The 11,182-nt window shown below is 43.7% G+C and overlaps 1 protein-coding gene across 3 annotated transcripts; it reads left to right on the forward strand.

Moving 5' to 3' along the window:
* HSBP1L1 (heat shock factor binding protein 1 like 1) lies at positions 1-10,263 on the forward strand. 3 transcript variants are annotated; one of them, XM_019815475.3, is made up of 4 exons: positions 1-136; positions 1,106-1,172; positions 2,162-2,256; positions 9,908-10,263. In XM_019815475.3, the coding sequence occupies exons 1-4, from the start codon at positions 86-88 to the stop codon at positions 9,926-9,928; spliced, it is 234 nt and encodes a 77-aa protein (XP_019671034.1). In that variant the 5' UTR covers positions 1-85; the 3' UTR covers positions 9,929-10,263. The 3 variants fall into 3 exon arrangements, with proteins under 3 accessions (XP_019671034.1, XP_019671036.1, XP_019671035.1); XM_019815477.3 differs by lacking the exon at positions 9,908-10,263 and adding an exon at positions 4,745-5,825; XM_019815476.3 differs by lacking the exon at positions 9,908-10,263 and adding an exon at positions 2,518-2,566.
* The last annotated feature ends 919 nt before the right edge of the window (positions 10,264-11,182 follow it).

Consider the following 11,182-nt stretch of genomic DNA (forward strand, 5'->3'; position numbering starts at 1 on the left):
ACCTGGACCACCTGCCCCCCTCCCCCCCACGACCCACCTGGACCACCGGGACGCCGACCCACCTGGACCACCCGGATCACCCGACATGGACGCGCGGAGCCCCAAAGCCCCGGGCGGGGACGCGCTGCGGGACGCGGTGAGTGGGGCCCCCCTCCCCTCTTCCGCGTCCCTCCTCACCCTCCTCACCGTCTGGGCGCCGCACCTCCTCCCGGACTGTGCGTCCCCCACCCCCCCATGGGGCGCAAACCCTTCGCGCCACCCCCCTTCCCGCTTCCGGTTCGCCGGGAGGAGCTCCCGGAGCAGGAGCGCCAGGCTGCGGGTCAGGGAGCGACTTCAAACGCTAGTCTGTCTTTTGAAAAGAATTTGTTAGACGTTATACATACTTGAGGCTACATTTTCTTGACAAAAGTGAAACAGAAACACCAAACCCTCTGAAGGGAAACTGCTCCCGATAGAGGCCGCAGCACCTTCATACGCACGTGCGGGTTGCGCACTGATACCCGTCTCTGTATTCTCATCTCCAAAATGGGGACAGAGACAGGTGCGGGGAGGCAATTATCCCTGGTTCCAGATTTCACTTGGTAAGCCACAAGGAGGCAATATGCAAATATGGCTTGTTGCGTATGGCCTGGTCGACAAATCCTGCCATCCCACCCCAGCTGGTAACTACCCAGAGTGCAGGGGAGACGTGAGGCCCACGTGTGCTCTGGATGGCTGGTTCAGCTCTACTTAGGAATTCTTTGAGGGACTCAAGGTTATTAAGGCATTCTCCTATACTTTCTCTCGGACATTTGATAGTTTCAGTGCTTACATTCAGGTGTATGATGATTTGGAGTTAATTTTGGGGTATGGTGTGAAGTACCTCTGCTTATTTAGTTAGTTATGTGTTTGGCTGTCTCATTGTCCCAGCACTGTTTTCAAAAGATTTTCCTTCGCCTTTGAATAGAAAGCTCTGGGCACCTTGTCCAAAATCTAACTAACTAACTAACTAACTAACTAACTAACTAACTATATATTTATATGGAGGTTCTATTCCATGATGCTAAAAGGCCCTACATCAAGAGTAAATACTATATTCAATTGTCTTATGGTTCATTTTTTTCAGGCAGAAAACCTATTTCAGGAACTTCAAGAACATTTTCAAGCTCTAACTGCAACTCTGAACCTCAGAAATATCCTTTCTATCTTATAACAAATACTATAATGCTTTTGAACTGTAATATTATCAAGGAATATCTTTTGTCTGCTATTAGTGGATAATTGTTGACCTACGATGTCCTGGTGTTTACATTGTGCCTTTCCATGATATCCTGGTGTATTTACCACCCACAGGTAATTACTTCCTGCTTGGCCAGCCATACGGGGCATTTTGTATGAGAGCAATACGATACAAGGACGCAATGCACGATACTACCCAGTGGGGCTTTCTGAGCCTACAGACTACTAAATCTGAGTAGTCTGCTGAATAACATCTATGCACTTCCACGGAATCAGAAACTTGCAAACATCACATGGAATGTCTTCAACCGAGGATACTATATATGGCTCTCCTGACCTTTGTTTTGTTTGGTTTTGCAACTTCAGCAGCCGTTTTAAGACATGAATTCAAACAGAATTAGAGTAAAATGTTTGTTTCCAGTTTGAGCAAATCCAGATAAGCTGTAATATCGGTCCTAAGACTTAGAGCGCTAGAGCTCACTTTACTAATTGAATTCATTCCATAGAAGTTGTTTAAAAAAGGGTCGCCTGGGTGGCTCAGTCGGTTCAGCATCCGCTTGCGGCTCAAGTCATGATCTCACGTCTGTAGGTTCAAGCCCCCTGTGGGGCTCTGTGCTGACAGCTCGGAGCCTGGAGCCTGCTTCGGATTCTGTATCTCCCTCTCTCTCTCTCAAAAATAAACATTTTAAAAAATTAAAAAAGAAAAAAGAACTGAGCTTACAATTCAGAGGTTAAAGACACGCTCCAAAAACCTCAGGGGAATAGTTAATTTGCACTGACCTTAAGGTATTAGTACGCGTAGTCTTTGAATCCCTCGTTTTAAGTGTTGCACTGCCAGGGCATTTTATCAATAGGCTCGATGAGTAGCTGCAGTCTGAAGGATCTCTCAGGACTTTCTGGCTGGCGCTCTGTACCCTGTGTAAAATTCTCCTTAACGTTGTACTGGAAGAAATGGGAAATCGCATCGAAGATTTACAGAAGAATGTGAATGACTTAATGGTGCAAGCTGGGATTGAGAATTCTATTAAAGAACAAATGGTAAGGCCACTATTAGGAAACTAAATACGTTTGTCTTTTGCATATCTTTTGATTGCTTTCATCTTGAAAAATACAATCCCGTATTTGTTCACTGTGGGGATTATTGCCTCTGTACTTCATGGAAAATCTTCAGGAATAATAAGACATTTACAAATGCTCTTTTCTAAATAGACTAAGAGAAACACTCCTTGTCATAGTTCCTTAAAAAGTGTACAGTTTATTTATTTAAAATTTTTTTTTTAATGTTTATGTATTCTTGAGAGATAGAGACAGAGCACAAGCAGGGGAGGGGCAAAGAAAGACACAGAACCTGAAGCAGGCTCCAGGCTCGGAGCCATCAGCACAGAGCCCAACGCAGGGCTCGAACCCACAGACTGCAAGATCATGACCTGAGCCGAAGTCGGACACCCAACTGACTGAGTCACCCAGGCGCCCCAAAAAGTGTACAGTTTAAATGACAAGCTCTACTATTTAAAAAATGGATGTTATTAAAGTGCTTTTCACAACCACCCCTCAAACTAGTCTTCTATCAAAACACAAATCATGATGAATTGGAGACTGGGGATTATAACGTAGTTTCTGTTTCAGACAATATATTTGTATAACCATTTGAAGAAGACATACGGGCATTAAGCCCTCAACCCGTTTCTCAGTGGTTCATGGGCCGTCCATCCTGGCCTCCCACAATGCAAACCTTTCCAGTGGAATGTTGCATTTAATCTTGAAGATGCAAGTAAACGCTTGGCTTCAGGTCTCAGACTGGATCTGTATCCATGTGCTATATGTGGAGGTTCACAACTTCATTAAGATACTTATGTCTATTTTATTCTGATAGATAAGAATAATAGATTATTCTCATTGAACGATTAGGTGTCTTGGTTTCCCTTGTTTTACTGTCTCTTTTTTTTTTTTTTTAATTTTTTTTTCAATGTTTATTTATTTTTGGGACAGAGAGAGACAGAGCACGAACGGGGGAGGGCCAGAGAGAGAGGGAGACACAGAATCGGAAACAGGCTCCAGGCTCTGAGCCATCAGCCCAGAGCCCGACGCGGGGCTCGAACTCACGGACCGCGAGATCGTGACCTGGCTGAAGTCGGACGCTTAACCGACTGCGCCACCCAGGCGCCCCTACTGTCTCTTTTATAATTATCCTAAGTCAGCTGGCAAATGATCCCCACTTAATCCTGCTAAATCAGGGCCAGTTCACCTATCAGCGACTTACAAATACCCACATCTGGTATCCTGGTAACAAAGGTAACCTGCGTCCTGCTGCCACCATAAAACGCTGCAGAGGACGCTCTGTCTCTGAGGTGAAGACATAGCTTCAATCAGGCTCCCTCGACTGAGGCGGGCGAGCAAGCCCTCCCCCGCCCCCCTGCAGGGCTGACTGAGTGAGAAGAGGAGAGCCTCAGGGCAGGAAGCCCCGTGCCCAGAAGAGATCTGGCATACCGCAGGCATGGGATGGCAGCCAGGTGACCAGGCCCCTGCCCTCCATCACTCAGATCTAGCTGCTGTTTTAAATTTGGTCGAAACCACTAAATATTAGGCATCTAGTTAAATGATCAAGTAGGTGTGGAAACCTCACTACGTGATGTGCACGCAGCCTGAGAGAAGGTCAGATCTCCAAGTGTGTTTAAAAGTGGTACTGCCTTCTAAATGAAAAGACCTAAACAAACTGAGATGTTTGCACAAATCTGTACTTGTTGGTTGTGCTTGGTCGCACTAGGTCAGGGTTAACACGGGGCTGGCTTGTGCTGTAAATCTCAGGGATTGTGCACACCCCTCAAACCTGTGTTCCAGTTGTGGGGAACCCAAGATGTTAAAAACTACTGTTCTATATCCCGATAGATCTGGTACTTTGTCGGTCTCCCCATTAAATGACGTTGTAACACCTTTCCTGCAATTACTTAGGCACAGATAGGCGGTGAGTGTGTGGGTGGAGGGAGCAGGGCGCTTCCCTCTGGGGTACTGTGTGCTCAGTCACCGCGGTGGTGGAATACTGATGCAGGAGTCACGTTTAGGTAAGAGAACGTGCCGTTTATTCACCTGCAGTTGTGAATCCACACTGACTCCATCTGTCAAACATGAAAAATTTGTGGTTTTCTATACACTCAATTTTTCCTATCCACAAAATGTTTTAATAATTAAGGGAAATTGGGGCACCTGGGTGGCTCAGTCAGTTGAGCCCCTGACTTCGGCTCAGGTCATGATCTCACAGTTTGTTAGTTTGAGCCCCATGCGGGTCTCTGTGCTGACAGCTAGAGCCTGGAGCCTGCTTCGGATTCTGTGTCTCCCTCTCTCTCTGCCTCTCCCCTACTTGTGCTCTCTCTGTCTCTCTCTCTCAAAAATAAATAAACATTAAAAATTTTTTTAAAAAAATTACAGGAAATTAAGGTATTTTATTGAAAGCTTTGGATTCCAGGTTATTTAACTGTGCATTAATTGGTATATAAATCAACCATTACCTCTTTCAAATTTTTCCTTACAGACCTGAAGACTTGAAAATATGATAAAGTCAAAGTTGTACTTTTTGAATGACAATTTGCATAGCATGTGTTCTGGTTTTTACTATTTAATTGAAAAATTCATTTTAATGAAGTGAAAGATTAAAAGAACAATGCAATAAGAACATAGTTTAGAAGGCGATTAACCACTTGACCCAGATGGTTCTAAAATGGCAGAACATCTTTCAACGCATACCTAGTATTTACAAGTCATGGGAGGGAAGCATAAGCTATATCAGGTCAGCTCTTTTTCCTGAATTAAGTTCTAGATAGATCTTTTTACAAAAATCATAAGCTGTTTTGTGATTGAGATTTCTTTTTCAATACGTGCATTCCAACTCAGCTTTCCCAGTCCTATGGTTCTCTGTCTAGTCCAAACACATTCTGATAGCAAAGTTCTCCAAACCAAACAAAACCCAGGAAAACAGCCCGCCTCGTCCCAGGTCACCCTTGCCCACTCTGCTCCTAAGGAGGTGTCACCGAGAAGAAGCACAAAGATCACAGTTCAGCTTATTTTGTAGGTTATATAGAGACGTTTTCAAATAATTATCCAATTTGCCTCTCTGAGCCAAAGTAAAGCAGAACAGGGTCGGTAATAGGCTCTCATTGTAAAAATACCACGATTCCTGCATATGAGATAGATTTTATTCTTCATACAAAAGTCAAAAACACCCATAATTCTACAGTTTAAATTGAATTAGCCACTGTAAACATTTTTCTGTACGTACAATTCTATATATGGTTGATGATGTTGTTTATAATCTCATATCCTGTTCTCTTCATATCATAAACATTTTTCCATCTGAAAATTTCACACACTTCTTATATTTTTTTTTTTATGGCTGACTACTATTCTATCATATGGATGTAATAATTTAACCATTTCCTTGACTGTTCCTTGGACATTGACGGTATTTCCCACCATCTTGCTACTATAAATAATGCTGTAAGGAACACTGTTACCGTGAATTCTCTGCATGTTTCATTAGGGTCAGAAGTGTGACTGAAGACCGAGTACATTAGTCAAATGCATTTAAGAAATGAAGCATCATTTTATACTCCCAAGAGTGGTGTATGTCTTTCCTTTTTTAATCCAAAGTTTTAAAATGGCATCATTTAAATTCAGTATTCTGAGGCGCCTGGGTGGCTGTTGGTTAAGCGTCCGACTTCAGCTCAGGTCATGATCTCACGGTTCGTGGGTTTGAGCCCCACGTCGGGCTCTGTGCTGACAGCTCAGAGCCTGGAGCCCATTTCAGATTCTATGTCTCCTTCTCTCTCTGCCCCTCCCCACTCGCGCTCTGTCTCCCTCTGTCTCAAAAATAAACATTTAAAAAAAATTTTTAATTGAGTATTCTTGGGGACTTAAGATCATGATAGTTCTATTGGATTATGTGAAAAATCTCAAAGCATTTTAGCTGCTATTATAATTTTAGCAGAAACTAAAGTAGATATTTGAATTGAAGTAAACCAAACAGATTTGAGTCCTCATTAATAACATAGATCACAATTCAAAATCCAGGATTTTTAAGAGATTAAAGTAGGTAGAAAAGAAAACTTCTATTAGTTATTAACTAAATAAAAACACTAGGGGCACCTGACTGGCTCAGTTGGTAAAGCGTGTGACTCTTGACCTCGAGGTCGTGAGTTCAAGCTCTACATTGGGCATGGAGCCTACTTAAAAAATAAAATAAAAACAGTAATACTGTCCAAAAAATACTAACTTCTTTGTGGATCCTCTTTAACAGTCTGACATTAAACATCTCAATGATTCATTCAAACCTTTAGAGAGATTATTTGACATTTTAGAATATCATACCTGTTTCAACATGTTCCTAACATTTTTATAAAGGATTGCTATTCTCCAGCACCCTGTTACATATATTTAAAAGAAATCAAATGCTTCCATAAGGAAAAAGGGGGACGTAGCACATAGGTTTACACGTGCTTAACCATGCTTATTCCAATCTAAACTTGATTGATACGGAACTTCAGTAGCAAGCAGTTTATTCATAGAATACTTAAGTGAAATGTTGCGAATTCAGTATCAAATGCTATATTCATATACTTGCAATTTAAAACTCATTTAACACAAAATTTTTGAACTTATGAGAACACCAAGCTTAATAACAAAGGGCTAACTTTGTAAGGCAGCATTTCCGGATGCAATTGTCTGAAGGTTTAATTCTCACATTTAATTTCCTTTTTGTTTTTTAAAGTTTATTTACTTATTTTTGAGAGAGAGAAAGCACAAGTGGGGGAGGGGCAGAGAGGGAGGAAGAGAGACAATCCCAAGCAGGCTCTCTGCTGTCAGCACTGAGGTGGATTCAGGGCTCAAACACACAAACCATGTGATCCTGACCTGAACCAAAGTCAGAAGCTGAACTCACCGAGCCACCCAGGCGCCCCTACTTTCCTTTCTTTACAACTATGGTCTCTTGCCTGACCTATCACCATAGACTTTTTTAAAATATATTTTTAAAATTTTTATTTATTTTTGAGAGATAGAGCAGAGTCGGGGAGGGGCAGAGAGAGGGAAACACAGAATCTGAAGCAGGCTCCAGGCTCTGAGCTGTCAGCACAGAGCCGGATGCGGGGCCTGACCCCACGAACTGTGAGATCATGACCTGAGCTGAAGTTGGACGCTTAACCGACTGAGCTACCCAGGCGCCCCTAAATATTTTTTAAAATGTTTATATTTGAGAGAGAGCACAGAAGGGGGGGAGAGAGAGGGACTCAGAGGATCTGAAAAAGGCTCTGTCTCTCTCAAAAATAAACAAACATTAAAAACATTTAAAAAAAAGAAAAGAAAAGAAAAGAAACCTGGTGAGGCCACGAACACATCCTATATTTTAACTGAGCAGCTTGAGAAACGACATTTAGGGTGCAGATTTTAGAAATATCAGTGGTGTGGTTTTAGAGTAGTTGTAGCTTTGATTTTGTCAGTGCTCTGAGCAACTCCTCTCTCCTCTGCATAGGATCAGAAGTTAGAAAAAGGCAGTCTAGGGACCCACACGTAACAATCTACCGCAAACACACAAGGTTGCTGGTTGTTTTAATGTTTCGGATCTTTGTTTTGAATGTCTGAGGACTGTATGTAAATGACATCATACCATAGTATCCTGCACCCAGCTTCTCCAGTCAGTAGTTTCAAATTCATCTATGTTGATGTTGATATTTTAGTCACTAACTGCTGTGTAATAGCCTTCTGAATCGTTTTGCACTGGACTAATACTGTTTCCAAATTATACTGCAATAAACACTTTTGCGTATCTCCTCTGTGTCAGTTTCCCTGGGGTACTTGATTACTTACTGGGTCCCTGAATATATTCTGTACCTTCTAGGCTTGTTGACACAGAGTGTCAGCTGCCACGACTAATTCCTGGACTTTGCACAAAAACCATCCTGGGGAGGATGGGAAACAGAAATCATTCAGATTCAGAGAACCAAGGGTACTGGTATACTTTCTGCACTAGCTAATTTCAACTTGAATAAAACAACCTGGTGCAGTGATGAGGCACGTTTCGGTAGCCATGCAGATCTAGGTTTGAATTCATGCCCTGTGTAAGGAGTTGTAACTTTGGGCAACCTAAGCTTTAATTTCCTTCTCTACAAACTATCCACCTCACAGGTGGTTTGCAAATGGTTTGCAAATCACTTAGCTCTGGGCAAGGTAAACAGTAGGTACATAATGATAAGATATAAACTTGGAATGAAGAGGCCAAACTATTATAAATTCAACTATATTGCAGTCACAAAGCACTTCCAGTGAAAAAGATAGTTATTAAAGTCAAATGTGAATGAACTTATTACAACTTATAAATACAAGTTTACAGCAAGTACAGAGTAAGTTTACAAATGTGGAGTGTAATTTTTTTGCTTATTTTTTTGTTAATAGCAATAAAGCTTTATCAATAAGACATAATTCACACGTTATGCAATTCACCCAGTCAACACACACACACTTCATTGGTTTTGCTATATTCACAGATGTGTACAACCATCACAGTTGTAGAACGCTTTCGTCATCTCAAGAAGAAACCCCATTCCCATTAGCTACCACCGCACCCCCTCCCCTCCTCCTAGTCTCAAGCAACCACTAATCTACTTTCTGTCCCTACACCTAGTCTGGATATTTCCTATGAATGGAAGCACACAATACGTAGCATCTAGCCTCTTTCCCTTACCCTGACGTTTTCAGGGTTCGCCATGTTGTAGCCCACATCAGTAGTTTACTTGTGACCAACTAATACTCCATTGCATGGCTGTGCCATATTTTGTCTATCCGTTCTTCAGTTGATGGCCACACAAGCTGTTTCCCCATTTTGGCGATCATGAATAACGCTGCCACCAATGTTCTGTCCAAGGTCCTGTGTGGACATACGTGTTCGTTCTCTTGGGCATATAGGCAAGACTGATATTTCTGGGTCAAATGGTAATTCCCGATTTTATTGGGGAACTGTCAAACTGGTTTCCAAAGTGGCTGCAGCGTTCCACCTCTCCACCAGCAGTGCACGAGGGCCCCAAAGCCTCCATGTCCTTGACCTTGAATCTACTCGTCCTTGACCACACATGTAGTAATCTGACCCTTTGAATCTACTCACAGCCATCCTAGTGGGCGTGAAGTGGCATCTCCTGGCTTTGATTTGCATTTCCTTGATAAGTAATGACAGCGAGCTCTTCCTAGGATTGTTGGCTGTTCTATCTTGGATACACGTCCGAAGTGGAATACTGTCTATTATGTCAGGTACTTGGGGTCGTGCTGGTGTTCCCACTAGCCCCTCGTTTGATATGGGATCATACGCCCTATTCTGCAAACGGGCAAGTTTAGGCTGGAGGAATGAAGCTGAGGATTTGCATTTGAGTTTTTTTATTTTTTATTTTTTCAACGTTTATTTATTTTTGGGACAGAGAGAGACAGAGCACGAATGGGGGAGGGGCAGAGAGAGAGGGAGACACAGAATCGGAAACAGGCTCCAGGCTCCGAGCCATCAGCCCAGAGCCCGACGCGGGGCTCGAACTCACGGACCGCGAGATCGTGACCTGGCTGAAGTCGGACGCTTAACCGACTGCGCCACCCAGGCGCCCCTGCATTTGAGTTTTAAATCCATTTAAAGCACACCTCCTTTGTACTTGTGTTCCAACCACAGTCAATCTGGTCACAGCAGTGAGGGCCCAGCAGGCACCATCCAAAGACACTATTCCAAGACATGGGACAGCAGACACTACCACCCCCACACTCCAGAGACAACGGAGCTCCAGGAGGCCACTTGCCACAGTAAGCGGCAGAGCCTGGCGGTGAAACCAGACAGGGCTGCAGGGTGTGGCCCCGGCTCCCCACAAGATGTTCCTGGGAAGATCCTAAGCACCCACCCATCAACATGCTGCTGGGGTGAGAGACACTCAACACTGTGATAAGGAAGCCAGCTGCATGCACCGAAGAGCCGTGGTTTCTACAGAAAATACAGCCTGCTTAAGTTCGTCAGATACGATGTTTGGAGGAATAAGAAACGACTTCTTGGGGCGCCTGGGTGGCTCAGTCGGTTGGGCGTCCGACTTCGGCTCAGGTCATGATCTCGCGGTCCGTGAGTTCGAGCCCCGCATCGGGCTCTGTGCTGACAGCTCAGAGCTTGGAGCCTGTTTTAGATTCTGTGTCTCCCTCTCTCCGACCCTCCCCTGTTCATGCTCTGTCTCTCTCTGTCTCAAAAATAAAAATGTTAAAAAAAAAAATTAAAAAAAAAAAGAAACGACTTCTTACTCTTTATATTTAAAAGGAAAATAAGACTCATTATTTTATTGCACTGCTTTTATAGCCAGAAGACTAAAAAATACTTTTTCCCCCAAGTGTATATTCTTTCTGAACTCAAGCCTTTGGACTCTGTTGTGGGTTGAATTGTGACCCCCATAAATTCCTATGAGTTCTACCCCCAGTACAATGTGCCCTTAGTTGGAGATGGGGTCATCACAGGTGTAATTAGTTAAGATGAGGTCATGCTGGGGAAGGGTGGCCCTCATCCAATGACCAGTGTCCCTGTAAGAAGGGGAAATCTGGACACAGACCCGCACACAGGAAGGAGGCCCCGTGAAGATCCGGGTGAAGCGTCAAGCCAAAGATTGCCAGAAACTACAGAATCTGGGGGAGGGGCAGGGAACAGATTCTCCATCACAGCCCCAAAGACCCCAGCCCGAGCACGCCTGGATCTGGAGTCCTAGCCGGCAGGATGTGCGAGCCCACTCGCTTCCGTTGTCACCCCGTCTGCGTACTTTGTTACGGCAGGCCTCAGAGACGCCCACGGCCAGGCGTATAAAACACGGCGGCCCCATAGGACATGCGCCCGAATTCCGCTCCCAATGGTAAAGATTACAATTTCTGACTACCAAGATCAGTGATCTGTATGTCAAGTTTCTCAAGAAAGAAGCAATCG

The sequence above is a fragment of the Felis catus genome, chromosome D3 (assembly GCF_018350175.1).
Source record: "Felis catus isolate Fca126 chromosome D3, F.catus_Fca126_mat1.0, whole genome shotgun sequence".
Classification (NCBI taxonomy): Eukaryota; Metazoa; Chordata; class Mammalia; order Carnivora; family Felidae; genus Felis; species Felis catus.